The following is a 17,583-nucleotide window of genomic DNA, read 5'->3' as shown; positions in this document are numbered from 1 at the left end:
CCACAGCGGGATATATATGCAGGTTGGGAGACAACACCATCAATACCATTTGTTTCTTGAGCTCCTACTTTTAGAAAGTCAAAAAAATAACAGAAGTGATTGATTTAATTTTATTTAATCCTTTGAAATACTTTATTCAAGACAAGACTAATATTTTATAACTTCTACTCTAATTCTATTAAGTAAGAGTTTTAAACTTTTATTCTATAAGTGGTTAGTGGGCTAGGCTAGGCATTTTTATTGTTAAAATTAGTGAGAAACTGAGACTACCTAGTTAGTTAAATAGTTAATTAAATTAATTAGTATCACTATCTTAGATATATGATGATATGAATGCATATGATTCATGACTGTGATAATAATAACTGACTACTAGACTACTACTAATTACTTACTCACTACTTTACTAACACTAATAATTAAATTACTTATAAATAGCTACAGACTGATATGTAGAGCCTATATAAGAAAACTGGTAAGACTGATAGCCACTTAGCCACTGATTATCCGTCCTTACATTATTATAGTAGAGTATATTAATATAAATTAATTAGTAGAATTACCTCTGCTATTATTTAACTTAAAGGTTACATTATAGTTATAATCTAACCAAACATTTAAAGTTAATTATCTCTATCTCAAGTGTTAAACTGAACCAAAGTTAAGTTTACTACCTAAATATGTAAGAAGTTTTATTGATTTACTGTATAGTGAGTGACCAGTCTAAATAATAAAAGTTTCTTAAGTATTTAAAAAAATGTTTTATTTGTTTAAAAAAACCATAAATTACTGGATAGATAGATAGATAACACTTTATTGCACCAAAAATACATCTGTGCTGGATCCGCGCTGGATCCAGCTGGAATGATGTTGATCCAGCAAAAATCCAGCTGGATTGAAAACACTGCTGGATTGCAATCCCTAATGACCATCCATTCTAAACTTAAGAAATGCATCACTCATATCTGTTTCTTTTCCAAATAAGTGAATACTAAGTGGCATTGTACACATTGACTCTTATTGTACATATATGTGTAGAAAATGCTATACTGTATTTGCACATGGTTCTATATTTTTAGACAGGCTGAAAGATTCCATGTTGTGTAGCTTGTTAAATGGACTATGAAATTTGCACTCCCGTCTGCATTTTTACTATTATTAGATAACATAGTATATGGAAATTCATATAATTGCTGATTAAAGAAACCAAAAACTTTTTATTTGAGAAAAGCTTTCAACTCAAGTCATCTTCAGTTCCATTACAGTAATGAGCAACGTGTAGAATATGAATAGCATGTAGTGTACTGGTATATAGTTTGTCATTTAATCATCAGGTACAAAACAGGAATGTAAGGGTGGTTTTAAACTTGACTCAGTGTAGTTGCTATTACTTAGGTAATTAGCATTGTTGGCTGATATATTGCTACACTACTGTTCTGGGGGAAAAAATTAAGTCTTAAAACATGGATTGCTCTGTGAATACTGCTAATAAAGTTTTTTAATAATTTTCTTATAAACTTTCTTATAAACTGAGTATTTATGTCACATGTCTTATTAATACTTTTTCCACATTAACTTTCTTAGTTTAAAATAGTAGTTCTGTATAAATCAAATTTTTAAAGCTGATGTCTTGTATTTGGAAGAATCCTTAGATTTGCATGAAAGAATAATATAGCCAATTAAATAGTATAAATATGGCATTTATAATTCAGGTAACTCCAATTTAATATGACAATTCTGCAGCATCAAGGAATTGCAATGAACTTAACATAATATTTCTTAGCTTTTGTGTAGTAAAAATCATGCCTCCATTTTCATGAACACATGCAGCAGTACATTTGGTATAGAAAGCATAAAGACATTGCAATAGTTAAATTTAAGGAGGCTTGTGGGAATCCTCCCTATTTCCAAGAAATTCTCTTGGAGAAATCACGCGGAGTCTCCCCTTTATGCCTTTATGTCTTTAATTACAGTAACTTGCAAATCAGTTATTATTAATAATGATCTATAAAGTAGGCTTAAAATATTAGAAATCTTATAATTTAAAAATTATATCATTGCATCAGTGATGGGAAAGTCCAAGTCCACAAACTTTTTGAATCAAGGTGAGACTTAGTTCACATATTGTTGACTAATGTGAGAATGTGAAACATCTTATGATGTCATAGAAATGTTGCTGAAAGAAAAAATTCTGAAATTGCAGTTTTTGCTACAGCAATTTCTACAGTTGGAAACATGTAGATATTGCTGAAATTATAATTCTAAGTCATAATCTATTGTTTTTAACATAATATCAAATTACAATTATATAATATGTGAAGCAGAAAATAATTGAATTAATTTATCTTTAAAGAAATTTGTTTGTTTTTATATAAAAACCTGTTTCAGTTTATCTGATAATGAATGTGATATCACTATTCTATGGTCAAAACAAATTAGTTTGATTTAGTTAGAATTCTTACATGAGCATATATAAAAATTAGAAATATATTCAGTATCACATCATACTAAGATATACAATTCCATATTACTAAACTTTATGGCTCAGAACTCTACATGCTTATGATTTGAATATATAGTCCTTTCCTTGAGCTTGGAGTCTAGACTTGAATAACAAAAAGACTCATTCATCTTTATTCTGCATTATTATATTTGCAATTGAGCTCTTAGTATAATATCAATTGGCATATTTAAATTTTAAACATTTTATAACTTTAAAATACTGTGCTAGTTAAGCAAAATTATAAATTTGAGAGAACTTCTAATAACACTGGACAACAAAAAAAAATTTTCGAATGCTTCCTTTATTTCATGAGTGAAATTTTACTAATTTTGGGGTGAGAAAATTGAATATGACAATGAAAAATTTTTATTAGCTCTTTCTGTGGTATACAATTGGTGATTTTAAAAGCATAAGAGAAAACGATACATTTTAATTACAAATGCTAACATTGAAAGGGCTTTTGAATTTTTTTAAAATAAAGCAATAGCTGGCTGAATGCCATGTAAGGCCCATTAAATGGACTTTTAAGTCATCTCCAGTAATTTAGATATAACCATACTCATGGTTATATCTAAATTAATAATCTGTATCTGGAGATTAAGATCATAGGGCAGTTTGGGTATTATAACTGGCAACAAAGCTGCATGGTTTGTGAGAGTTGTAGATTTGTCCTGCTTGGGACCAATTATTTTCTTCCAGAATGTTCTACATTAAAAATTAAATATTTATTTATTTATAATTAGTAAATTTACCAAGAGATGGCATCTAACATCAATCTTTAGGCAAAATTACTTAATATTTAATTATTAAATAGCAATATAAACACAAAACCTTTTTAACCAGTAACAGAACTTTAAAGTAACTTCTGAATGTTTTTGGCTTTCACCAAGGCCTGCCTCAGGTTTTTAACTTAACTGTTAAATCAACATTCGACCTTGTATTGAGAGTACGTGAACATCAATACGACCTTGCAAACAACAGGCATATTATCACCTTGTCCACGTATGCCACCGACTTGGAAGTACATGCGGACCTCCAGAACACCAGATTAATTTGGCAGGCCTTTCAAACAGATCATATTTGTAGCAGATTATATTTGGAAGTACAGTAGAGTAGAGTCCGAAAGTCAATCATCCGAAAGAATTCCAGTCGGCAAATTTAAATTTTCGCCAGTGCTGTGGCACTTCAATCTTTGGCTATGTCTTGGGCTACTCAAATATTTTATGTTTTTGATACTAAATTAACATCTGAAGTATATTTTTTTATTGTTTTTATATTTTTCAATATATTTATTTTGTTTGTACAAAATAAAAAAATAATTTTTAACGATACAATAGTCTTTGTTAGGCTTAACATCGACGAAAATTCGACGTAAAGCGACATGCAATGGAGAAAATTTCGACATCGGATACGTTAAACAATTTTTTCGTACATAAATTGGTTATTAGAAATATCAGTTATACGAACAACCCCAGTCCCCAATTGATTCGAAAAATCGACGCTCTACTGTATATAAAGCCAACCTGAATGGCAACTGTATTAACTTAAAGGACTGTGATACGGTGGCACAGGCATGGAAGTATGAAAGATTCAAGCAAAGTCAATTAGCCGTATGAATTTGATATATTCGAAAACTTAAAATTGATTTTTCAAACATCTTTGAACATTCCAGTTTGGAAGTCAGTTTAGTTAAAAACCTGAGGCAGGCCTTGATGAAAACTGAAAACATTTGGAAGTTGCATTAAAGTTCTGTTACTGGTTAAAAAGGTTTTGTGTTTGTATTTAATTACTCCAGTAATTTGAGGAGATAATTATAATTAAATAGTAGCCTTATTATAGCCCAATATAATCTGGCAGATCATTTGGCCTTAATCAAAAATTGGATTAATAAATGTTCATATTTTTTATGCTAAGTGTTAGTATTAATTCTATTTACTATATATATGCAATTAATAATTGTTTTTTAAATCAAATAAAACTAAAGTAACTAAATTTATACTTTTAGCTTTGAGTTGTTCAAAGCTAAAAATATAGATATTAGCAACTCAAAGGTGAATAGGAAAAGTTAACACCAGTCTTATATTTTAACAGCATCCTTGTTAATATACTAAATTTATTATTTTTTAGTTGTTTACCTATAAAAATTTTAATTGTCTTCAAAACAGAAACATGTAAATTGTTTAAATTGAATAATAACTTTTGTATAATAAGATAATTTATAAGATACTATTGAAGATAAATTCTGTTGGTTAGGCATATTTATAGAAGTTTCTGAATTATCTTTACTTTATTTATCATATATAATATCATTACCACATATAGTAATTTCTGAAGAAAGAAAAATAACAAAAACATTTGCATTTGTTAACATTGAAGTTTTTTGATTCTATTAATTCAATAAATATTTATATATTGATATAATTATTTCTATAAATATATTACATAAAGCATTTTGTAAATAAATTCATATTTTTCAGAAATCTTCATTAATGATTCATATATTAAAAACTGAATCCATATGTTGATATCAAAGCTGAAAACAGAATGACTACACTGAACAGTCTTTTTTCATTTACTAGTCCAGCTGTTAAAAAACTTTTAGGATGGAAACAAGGAGATGAAGAAGAAAAATGGGCTGAGAAGGCAGTAGATTCATTAGTTAAAAAACTTAAAAAAAAGAAAGGTGCAATAGAAGAACTTGAAAAAGCTCTTAGTTGTCCTGGACAACCAAGCAAATGTGTTACGATACCACGTTCTCTAGATGGCCGATTGCAGGTAAATTTTATTGATAATTTTAGAATACTACATGACAAGATTGAAACTTATAATAAATTTTATTATTTTCAGGTTTCACATAGGAAAGGTTTGCCACATGTGATTTATTGCAGAGTTTGGCGTTGGCCTGATCTTCAGAGTCATCATGAATTAAAACCTCTTGATTGCTGTGAGTTTCCATTTTCTGCAAAACAAAAAGAAGTCTGTATTAATCCGTACCATTATAAGAGAGTAGAAAGTCCTGGTTAGTATAATTTAGAAATTATAGAAAACTCAAAGTACTTTATTATATTACAATAATCTATTATTTTATATTGGATTAGTTTATATATCAAAATAGAATTATTAAAAGTTTATTTTTAAAGACCTTCATAAGTTGTTTTTCAAACATGATTTTATAACTGGGTATTTTGGGACATTCTATCCTGTACCCCCTATAAAATATAGTTTATTTGAATTAAACAAGAAAAACAATGATGCCAAAATTATTCCGAAGAAATAATTATTTAAATAAATATGGGCCTATAAGTATTGGAGGAAATTTGAATGAATTTGAAGAATGTCAATGCAAATTCATTCAAAAAAAATACACCACCACTAATACAGTCATTAGATAACAACTTATTAAAACATCTCAGATTTCTATGAAAAGAGGTTCACATTTAGATGCAGCTACATTTTTCAAACATGAAGATTTACACCCAAAAATTTTTGGCTAGAATGCTCTCTTAATTTATAAACTATACTCATCAAAATATGAGTCATTGAGAAGAGAACCTTTGAAAGGATATTTTATTGACACAATATTGTAATTGAATCCAAGATAAAGACATTATTTTGTTCATTAGATCAAGAATTTGTTGTTTTTTGACTATGAAAATTTGGGATTTATTCTTTGCTTTTATTGTTTGTTTCCATTCTTCTACATACATTTCTTTAGTAATTTTGAAACTTTTAACAATGATTTTCATTTTGGCCAATGATATTCTATAATCACTCATTTTCTGTGTTTTTTACTCTAAATTTAGTTTTTTCTACCAATTAATTTATTCTTTAGTCTTTCAAATTTTCTACTAATTATTTTCTTAGGAATAATTTTGTTATCATTGTTTTCCTTGTTTAATTTTGTATGGAATGAATTATATTTTATAGGGTAGGACAATACCAATACCTTGCAAAATACCCAGTTGTTAATATGTTAACATAATAGAGAAGTTCAAATGTTTTACAATATTTTTGTTAATGAGTTTAATATTAATAAGTTAAGTAATCAAATCATAAAAAACTTTTATTAAAATTATCAAGAGACTACTCATTTATACTAAAAAAGTTTAAATTTAATACAGTAGAGCATCGTTTATCCAAATCAATTGGGGACTGGGGTTGTTCGGATAACTTATTTTTCGGATAACCGATTACGTACGAAAAAATAATTAACCTATCCCGTGTTTAAAATTTTCTCCGTTACGTGCCGCTTTCCGTTGAATTTTTGTCAATGTTAAGCCTAATGTAAAGTTTTTAAAATAATAATCGTGGCTATTCTGTCGTTAAAAATTATTTCTTTATTTTTTACAAACGAAATAAATATATTGAAAAATATAAAAACAAAAAAATTATACTTAAGAAGTTAATTAATCTAGTATCAAAAACGTTTGACTCAGTATGACACACAGTCCTCAGAAAAACACCACACAAAAGTGCCAGTGCTGCCAGCTAAAACACACACACAAACAAAAAAAATGTTGGAGTAGCTAAATAATGCAGCACCACAGCACTAGCGAAAATTTAAATTTGCCGACTGGAATTCTTTTGGATAACTGACGTTTCGGATAACTGACTTTCGGATAAACGATGCTCTACTGTACTGACTTATACTTAATCAGCGCACACAATACAAATGTAAACTGAAGCAATATGGCACCTTACTTGCATTGAATTGAAACAACTGAATCATAGGAATAATGTTTATCAAAATATTTAGTTTTATTTCTTATTCTTAATGTTTTTCATGTAAAATACTCAGCATCATTCATAATGATGAAATCAGATACAGTAATACTGTGACTTACGCTACCCCGACTTATGCAAACCCGGAGTTATGCGACTTTCAAATCTCATTGACTCATCTTTTGTTTGAGCGCCATGCAACTTGATTACTCATTCCCCCCCACACTATTGTTCAGGTTACATGTTCGGACGTGTCACGTGGAATCGACGCATAGCTACAATTTATTTTGTGTTATTTATTTCTGTGTTTGTTGTATCTATGGAGACTTGAGAAACTACTACGTCATTCAAACGAAGTAGAACTGATTCTTCTGCATCAAACAAGAAAAGAAAAACTTTATCTTTGGAATGTAAAGTTAACATTATTAAAGACTTCAATACAAAAATGAAAATTTGTGAATTGGCAAAGAAATTTGATCTACCAGAATTGACAGTCAGAATAATTATAAAAGGTAAAGAAAAAATTCTCGAAGCTGTGAAAAATGCTCAATCTTTAAATTCAAGCATCATTCGTAAATGTCATGGTATTATCGCTGAGATGGAAACACTTAAAATTATGGTGTGATAATCAAGTAAATGTGAAAAAATTGTCCTATTGATCAGAACACAGTGTGCTCTCAAGGTAAGCTGATTTTTGAGAGATTTAAAGAGAGGATGCTGGAGAGGTGGCTAAAGATGAAGAGTTTAAAGTTAGTAACGGTTGGTTCAACTGATTCAAAAGTTGCTTTAATTGGCATAGCATTGCAGAAAGTGGAGAGGCGGCAAGTGCTGATAAAGAGGCAGCGTCTTACTAGCCAAAGAAATTCAAAGCTATGATAGATGAAGGCGGCTATAACAGCCAAACCATATTCAACATAGATGAGACTGGCCTGTTCTGGAAGACAATGTCTAAAAGAACTTTTATCGTGCGTAAAGAGAAAACCTTTCCAGGTTTTAAGGCCGCGAAAGATTGATTGACAGTGATGGTTGGCGCGAATGCAGCTGGTGATTGTAAGTTAAAATCTCTCTTAGTTTATTGCTTGGAAAATTCAAGAGCATTGAAAAATAAATCTAAAGCTGGCTTGCTTGTGATTTGGAAGTTGAATCGTAAAGCTTGGGTGACAGCTTTCCTTTTTGAGGACTGGTTTGGTCATCACTTCATACCTGAAGTCGAACGTTATTGTCAATCTAAACAAATTCCATTTAAAGTGATGCTAATAATTGACAGCACACCAGGTCTCCCCTCTGCAACTTTAACTAATTTTGACCCACGTGTGAAAGTTGTATTTTTACCACCAGCTTGCTTCAACTGATGGATCAGGGAGTCATCAAAACATTCAAAGCTTATTACACGAGACGATTGTTTTCACATCTGCATGAAGCTATGAGACAAAAACAATGAGCTCTCTGTTAAAGACTTTTGGAAAACAATTCAATGTTTTAGATGCAGTGAGAATCATTGGACAATCTTGGAATGAAGTTTCACAAAAAACTTTAAATGGCATCTGGAAAAAACTATGTCCTTTTTTTTTTTTCATCACTGAAACTCAGGCTGAATCAGTGCCAGAGCCTGATGAAATTGGTAATGTGATTGAAGAAGTTGTTGATCTTGCCAGGCAAATAAATTTAGAAGTGGATAGTGATGACATTCGAGAACTGCTGGATTCCCACAATCAGGAGCCGACAATTGATGAGCTTATAGAAATGCATGAGCAAGACATTGAAGAACTTGATTCTTTAGACCCAGTTCAATCAGATGATCGAATGACGGTTGGAAACTTGACAGAAGGTCTCAGTTCAATTGAAAAGGGGTTACAAAGTTTAAAAAATATAGGCCCCAATGAAGAGCACATTTCTTCTACAAAACGAGAAATAAAAATATTATTAACATGCTACAAAGAAATTTTGCAGGAGAAAAAATCTTTGAGCCGTCAGACGAATTTGTTAGATTTTATGAAGCCTCCTCCTACATCAAATAACTTCGGTTTACAATTTTAATAATATAATTTTTTATACATATGTATTATCTAAGATTTTATTAAANATTAACATGCTACAAAGAAATTTTGCAGGAGAAAAAATCTTTGAGCCGTCAGACGAATTTGTTAGATTTTATGAAGCCTCCTCCTACATCAAATAACTTCGGTTTACACAATTTTAATAATATAATTTGTTATACATATGTATTATCTAAAATTTTATTAAACATTTTTTTCTAAATTATTGTTTTCTTTAGTCTCCGGCTCCAATTAATTAATTAAAAATAATTTGTATGTATTTATATGCAAAATTATACCCCGACTTACGCAGTTATCACTCGGTCCCACTTATTGTGTAAGTTTGGGGGTATTACTATAGGTCATATTTAATTATTCAATGCTTAAAAGGGTTTCTGCCAATTTTAAGATATGAAGAATATAGAAATTATACATTACAAATGTAATTTGTATATTTTGTGGGAGTGGGAGATATGTGTATATATAATCTCTTGTTCCTCCTCCTCCTCCTCATAAACAATTGCAATAATACAAATCAGTGTTATTCATTTCAATGTTCAATGTTAATATTAAAGAATGTGTGTTTATACACACACACAAACACACACAATAAATGTTGTTTAATTAAATAATCATTATCTCATAAAAAATAATTAAAATATTAACTTCTTATAGCAGTATAATCAGTGTTTTCTCCAGAAATTTTTACTAGCCATTTTTTTGCTGTCTGGCTGGTAAAGGTTTCTAGGAAACTAGAGTCATCCCCCCTATAACACAGTAGATATGTTCCGTTTTTTATGAAATTCATGTTGTACGAGTCCTTAAATACATGAGCTGATCACAGCCCGGCACATATGCAGTTTACGGACTACGGCTGTTTGAAAGGTTTTCTTCCATAAAATTAATCGATTCTAAACTAATTTGACTCAACATTTCCAAAACAAGTATAATTTTTTGGGAATAATCCATATAAACTATGCATAAACAAAAAATTGGGGGATTACTTACCGAGTGTGCACTGTTCGACAGCGCCATTGCTTAAGCTTGTTTTCGTCATGGAGCGGCGCATCGAACGGCGGGTGCGTGTTTCCTGATAAATTATTTTTCTGTGAAAAATTCACTGAACTTTGGAGACATTATTAATATAAATATAATTTTTATGGCCGTTAAATAGTAAATGGTTTTATTAGGTCCACTGCTCATTTAAACTCAACGTTTGTGCAATATCTGCTATTGGTCTAGATTCGACCAATCCTGTCACGACATGAGTCGGAGATGACATATTACTGTATTTTACAAGTTTCTTTTAGTGTGTTTATATGAATATGGTCCCAATTTTTTTGCTGTTATATACGAATCCACATTATATGAACCCATTTTATAGGGGGCTACTGTATTTTTTCAGTTGTTTCTACCAAAAATTGATGAAAGTTAATGATGATTTTATCAAATTTTCATAAATCTTGTTACTCTTGAAAATTTAAATTGAATGAAAATATTAAAAATCACAAAATTTTAGTATATTTGTTTTTTCTTAATTAATTTTGTTGTTTTCAATTTATTTTTAAATTCAGTAATAATTTTTATTAAGGAATTTTGTTTTTTAAATGATTAAAAAATAAAAATCTTTTCTAGAAAAATTATTGATAGAGAAAAATTAACAAATTATTTTTTTAAGTTTTCACTATCCTGAATAGGATCATAACTTATTGTTAGTTAATGCTCATTTTTTTTACATTGACAAGAATCTGTTGTATATTGTTAAACTAAGAGTAATGATATGCTGTAAAGTGTATAGAATAGTAATAAAATAAAGTTAAACCTAATTTCATTCTATTTTCAATTTAATACTGATTTTTAAGATCAGTATTAGATTGGTATTTATTAATTAAATATTTTTTTATCTAGTTTAAAAGGCTTCCTTTATTTTATTATGGCATGAAATTGTTTGTATAAAATTTACAGATATTTTTTATATAAAATTAGTTCATTTGAATAACTTAAGATTTCAAATATAAAATAGGACATATATTATTAATTCAGAATATTCAGTATGAAAAGACAAAAAATTATGAAGATAAATATTTATGTAATAGCAAAAACTAACTTTGTTTTTCTTCCAAATAATTTATGATAGATCTAACAGTTCTTTCATTTTTAGCTAATTATAAACAATCTGTTCTGAAAAGTTGCTAACATACTTTAACACAAACTATGAAAGAATTATTTTCTGAATTTTTCCCTCTCAGTAATAACTACTTTTACTTGAAAGTCATTGTATATTACTATATTTTTATTTTTACAAGTTATAAAAGTAAAATCTCTAGAACAGTGAGTATAATCTATATATACAACTCTATGATAAGGTTGAAGATAAAGATTTTACTCATGTTTTAGATTTCAGGCTTTTTTCTGTTTCAATTGCTTTGGAAAAAAATAAAATTTATAAGTTTGATGCCAGATCAAGGCTTGGAAGTGCTTTATTTTTCTTGTAAGAGAGAGAAAGCAATTTCAAAAAAATTATATTAATACCAATAAAAGAAAAAGCAGTTCATAACTTGTATTTTAAGATATTAACATATTCTTTTTTTAATGAAAATTTTTCTCTTTATTTCCAAATATTTTGTTACTTAATTGAATGATAATTTTTTATTTTTCAGAGTAACATTAAAATTTATTAAATGAAAATGATCAAACTTAAAACTGTTTAGAAAATTTTTGGAATTGTTAAACAGTTCTTTCTTTAAGATTTGTGAGATGAATTGATATTATTATTTAATTCATAAATATCATTATCTAAGTTCAATATAAATTTGGCTAAAAATATAAACATTTCAGAATTATCATTACATTGAGTTGCTGTATTATTCAATACTATTTTTTACTAAGATATTAATTAACTAACTATTAATTAATATTTATCCAAACATTTTTGGACTTTTATCTGTCACCAGAGATTTTAGGTTTTAAGCATTTGAAATGTTCTGTTTTCTTAATAACTTTAATTAGAACATGTAGCAAATGATCTTTAACTTTGCATATACTGGATATAATGAATTCAGTCAAATTCTTTATAATTTTATGAGGAATGTGTTATAGCTAGCCTGGTCAGCAAGTGGGTTTTGATTGTGTTATCTGCAATTGACCAAAAATTGTGTGGTAGTCAACCAATCTGTTGATAATTTTTTAATACTTGAAAGAATTTATAATTTTTATGGAAATTTTAATTCCATATTTTCCACTGATAGATTTTTTTTTAACTACCACTATGGATTGATAAACAATATATTCTGTGAAATGTGTGGTTATCCTTTGTTCCTGATTATAGCACAATGAAAAAATGCATTTGCAGATACTAAACAAGGAACACAGGGAAGTGGATCATGCTCTTTGTATGGATAATCATAACTAGGTTAAGTTGTTATTTTAGAAATTCTGTATCACTGCTGTTAATAATATCAATGTTATGCAAAATGAGTGCACCAAAGAAGAGCAAAACTTATTTTCGTAATGTGAATGAGAAATAAAATGCTTCATTACAGTGAAAGATAAATGTGGTATTTAATTTACAATGCTTTATTGTCTTTGTAAAAAAAGATGGCTTGGGATATAATTTTATGCAATAAATAAATGTATTTTGCTATATTAATTATAGTTTGCAGTATAATTTTATTTTGTAAGTGACCAATAATAATAAACTCTCACAAAAGAATGAAAATGAGATGATAGATTATCTGTAGGTTGGATCACAAAAGTAGGTCATACCCCTTCTAAAGTTGGTCAAGTCTTTCTTATATGATTATAGTTGTAATTTTTTTTATTGTTTAGATATCTTTCCATTTAATTTTTTTCTTTGCCAGCTATTTCCATGTTATTGATATATAATATTTGTATCTTTTATATTAAATACTTCTTGTTTGATGTTTTCCTAAAAAGATTTTATTTTTTGGCTTTTTGTATGTTCATTCCATCACTTGGCTTTTCTATTATTTTTGCATCTTCCTAATATCCTGCATTTTTTTTTCTTTAATCTTTTTTATTTTTTTATATTAGAGCTGCCACTTATCTTTATTTGATTGATTTATATTCTTCAATTTCTCTCTCTCTCGATATTTTTTCCCTCTTATTCATATTTACTTCATATATGTTTTTTTTTATTTTGTTCTTTTTTGAATTATGTTCAATATATATTTGGATATTTATGTAAAATACTGAAGTTGCTTTTTTTATCTGTGTCACTGTCACATATCTGACAGCTATAAAATGATGCATGTAATCTTGTTAGAAGTATTTGTAATCATTTTCAGTGAAATGGGTCATATGGCATAGCTCATCAACTTTCAATGTGATGCAATTGTAGGATGTCATCAAAACAAGAAGTTTGTTTAGGAAAATGTCTGCATTGTTAGTGTTGTTATTTTCAAGTGAAAATGTCTTGGAATGTCAACAGTGCAACAACAGTTTGGGAGACCATGTAGAATGAAAGGCCAGGGTTCCCAAATTCTGAATCTTGTAGTATATCAAAATTGTCTTTTTTCAGTTGTAACATTTTCCCACAAGTTCCAAAATACTTTCAGAAGCAATGTCATGTTATGATGTTTATTGTGAACTGCATTCAGTGCATTTTATTGGCTGATCAGCTACATATATGACTAATATATACCTGTGTTGTTATTAATATGATGGGAACACTTCTGTATCAACATGAAATTACTCCCACTTCTTGAAGCAAAGTTCATCAAGTAGTAGTTTGATGAGCTGGATACTGTAGAACTTGAATTTGCATAAAATCTGGATCTTAACACCATTGAACAGCTTTCAGATGAACTAGAATGCCAACTGCAAGCCAGACCTCAACACTTAACATTGGTGATTGACTTGGCTAATGGCTAATGTTGGATAGCAATTCCTAAAGTAATGTTTTAATAGCTATTGGCAAGCCTTCCTCTGAGTGGACTTTGTGATAACAGTAAAAGGCTATTAATTTTCATCTTATACAAGAAAGCTGTTTATGACCAGGTGTCTGTTTACTTTTGATCAGATATTGTATGCACTATAGCAACATTGTTAATGTATAATGTTGATATACATCCAAAAAATTTTGACTAGAATTAGGAAGAATACTCACTCTTGATGTTACAATGGTAGAACAGAAAAGTAGACAGCAAATTATTCATCTAAGGAAGATAACTTGACTTTATGGAAAAAACTTTTAAATTTTTGGTATATTTTTTCTTTACTATTAAAGTCCAACAACATCAAATCTCAGCATTATTGTTTATTTTTTGTAACATCTTTTTTAAACAATTGGAATAGAGTATTATTCCATTTTTACTTTATCTATATTTCTGTAGTTTTTCTCTAATTTTTTTTTTTGTTGCTGAGATATATTTGAAAACCACATTTTTTTATTACCAGTACAGTCAACATTATAGTGGGCATAAAGGACAAATATGATGTGCTTTTTGTAAGATACCAATGTGCCACTTACCTTGCTAGCATACACAAATGTTTTTATTTGTATTTTTATGCCAACTAGTGAGAAATAAAAAGGAATATAAAGTTTTTATTTCACAAAGTTAGAGAACATAAAATTTCTTTATTTGACTGAATACAATAAAATATTAAAATACATTAAAGAAACGTTTTAACACATTTATTGCTATTAGAAATATACTACATCATTCCCAACTTTTCTTAAAAAAACAATATGGCTTTTTAATACAATATGCAACATTTGTGGTTGGTAAACTTCATCTGTTATCTTTTTATAAATGATTCTGTTATAGTAATTGATTAATGTGATGTAGATTATACATAAAAAATTTATGCCTCTCTGAACTAAATGCAGAAACTAAGATGTTCTGCATTCAGTGCCAAAATCACCACTTGGCAATAAAAATATAATAGTGGCAATAAAAACAACAAAATGTTGAACTCCTGCACAATAGGAGACCCATGCACCACACTATTGATGTTATGACATCACATAGCAACTTTGGACAGGAATGCAGGAAATTGACATTGAGAACTGAAGGTGGTTTTTGTGCAATGTTGCCCAGTGTTTCCAGATTGGGAATTTTTTATTGGCTGACAGAAAATCTGGAAAATATTTTGGGGTGACTTTTTTTTTACTTTGATCTTTTTTCAGTAGACTAAAGCATAAAAATTTTGACATGACAGAATGTATGAAATATTGTTTAAGCATTATGATCAAATGTGTTACTCGAATTATTCATTAAAAAATCAGTTCTCAGCTTAACATGTTACTTTTGCTTCCTAGACTCCAAAGTGTTAATTGTATTATAATGTATTATAATTGTGTATTACAAAGTGTATTATAATGCAGGCTATCAGCACCTGCATTAATTAGTAAGTAAAACAGGTGACAATAAACAATTTGAAGTGGTGAAAAAAATTTAAAACTGGCAAAATGGTTGGCAATTTTTAAAAAAATTTTTCAGATCAATGCTGACAGCATATATAATATGAATCATTTAAAATATTAAAACAGCCTACTCAATATTAAAAAAATGAATGTTATAAACTCTAAAGTTTATTATTATTATAATGGTTATACAGTAGAGCCTCGAAAACTCGGCACTCGATAACCCGGCACTCCGGATAACTTGGCCACACATTAGCAGGGCAAAAAAATCCTTAGTTAATTAATGTTCATTATAGACAGCTTTATACCTCATAAAGTATTTTTCTGGGGTCTGTCTTATCAGGTAAATTACTGTACACAATGTATTCATTAATTTTCATTTTCATGTAGTAAAGGCTCTATGCCTTCATAAAGGTCGTACTTTTCCTTTGTTTAAGGGTATTTGGGCAGTTTATTCTCTGTTGTATTTTAAGTAAACAATACATACAAATACAGTACAGTATTTTCTGAGGAAACACTCATACTTAGTTTTTTTAACCCCATTCCCGATAACCCGGCATTTTCACAAACTCGGCCACCCTTCGGTCCACATTAGGCTGAGTTTTCGAGGCTCTACTGTATTTCCATATATCTCAAATTTATTCTTAAAACACTCAAATTTCCAAATTTTCTACATATTTCGATATTTTTTAATTTGTGCTCTATTTTTGGATACTAGATTTTTTCATGAATCAAAAGGTGCATTCTTTAATTAGATGACATGTTTATTTGGAAGACTGAAGGATAAATGTAAAAATAAGTCACACAAAACAATTTTAATATAGTTTTAACAATTCAAGTAGATGGTTCACTCAGGTGATAGTGATTTTCTCATTCATTAAGTACTACACAGGACAAAAGTTAGTTTGTTATATCCATGAAGTTAACTCATTAAAACAATGAATATTTACATGAAAATGTATTCTAAACAGAAAGCAAAATGAAGATCTGCCCACAATAATTACAAACTCATTATAATCATACTTATTACAGCAGAGTTTAACTTTGTAGTTCATTTGATTATTCAAAGAAACATTTTGATTTTATTTTTGCAGCAACTGAATTGAATTTATTGAAATTTTATATAACTTACTTTAATATAAAGTTATAATTAAAAATTAATTTTTATTGTAAAATATTTGCATTTTCCAATTATTATTTTCTGCTGTTTTTTAGTTTTACCTCCTGTCTTAGTTCCAAGACACAGTGAATATCCTCCAGGTCATCCAATGTTGTCAAGTTTCCAACCAGTTCCTGAGCCTGCTATGCCACATAATGTTAGTTTTTCTGCACAAGGATTTACAACACCACCACCAAATACTCCTATTGGAAATACTTTATCAGCATCATCTGGTTTGAGTGTACCTTCTCCAGTTACTAGTTTGAATAGTAGTGCTCCAAATAGTCCATTTGGCTTACCTGGTATGTTAAAATTTTGTTTATATTCAGTTTACTATTTTGTGTTGTGAAAAATTCAATAGTAGTATCTCTTTTTATGTTACATTCTAACAATAATAAAAAAATTCAAATTAAATTTATAAAGACTATAAAAGGAAAATTACAATTAGAAAGAATGAATTGATTAAATAGATATTTTTCTTAATTTTAGAGGTTTCATACTTATTCCACAGTTTCAAGTTACAACAGAGATATTATAGTAAAGATATGAAATTTATATTTCAAGCACAATTTAAGTTAGCCTTGCATAATTTTAAAATTGGTAAGACCAAAATACTAATTATGATGAACTCATATCAAGAGAAAGATTTGATCAGTTTTCAGTGATCCAGTTTTTCTCTTGAAATAAGTTATGAGTGGTTAAAACTGGTAGTTTGTATTGGGTTTGTGCCTTACCAATTGACTTGCTATATGGAGATTTTTGGATTTTCTTCATA

General features: G+C 28.8%; 1 protein-coding gene across 8 annotated transcripts in view; it reads left to right on the top strand.

Annotated features, from left to right (window-relative positions):
* LOC111630631 (protein mothers against dpp-like) overlaps positions 1–17,583 on the top strand; it is a 49,212-nt gene that overhangs the window by 13,828 nt on the left and 17,801 nt on the right. For 4 of the 8 annotated variants that reach the window (XM_023374763.1, XM_023374760.1, XM_023374764.1 and 1 more), the window contains exons 2-3: positions 4,981–5,522; positions 16,865–17,110. In XM_023374763.1, coding sequence (XP_023230531.1) covers positions 5,048–5,522; positions 16,865–17,110 — 721 coding nt within the window. In that variant the 5' untranslated portion in view covers positions 4,981–5,047. Of the gene's footprint in view, positions 1–4,980; positions 5,523–16,864; positions 17,111–17,583 lie in introns of those variants that run through there. The other 4 variants (XM_023374767.1, XM_023374765.1, XM_023374766.1 and 1 more) reach the window with 2 other exon arrangements.

Source organism: Centruroides sculpturatus, unplaced genomic scaffold, assembly GCF_000671375.1.
Source record: "Centruroides sculpturatus isolate CEXI.00-Female unplaced genomic scaffold, Cexi_2.0 scaffold348, whole genome shotgun sequence".
Lineage (NCBI taxonomy): Eukaryota > Metazoa > Arthropoda > Arachnida > Scorpiones > Buthidae > Centruroides > Centruroides sculpturatus.
The sequence above is the reverse complement of the archived record's forward strand: the minus strand, read 5'-3'. Positions and strand labels throughout refer to the sequence as shown.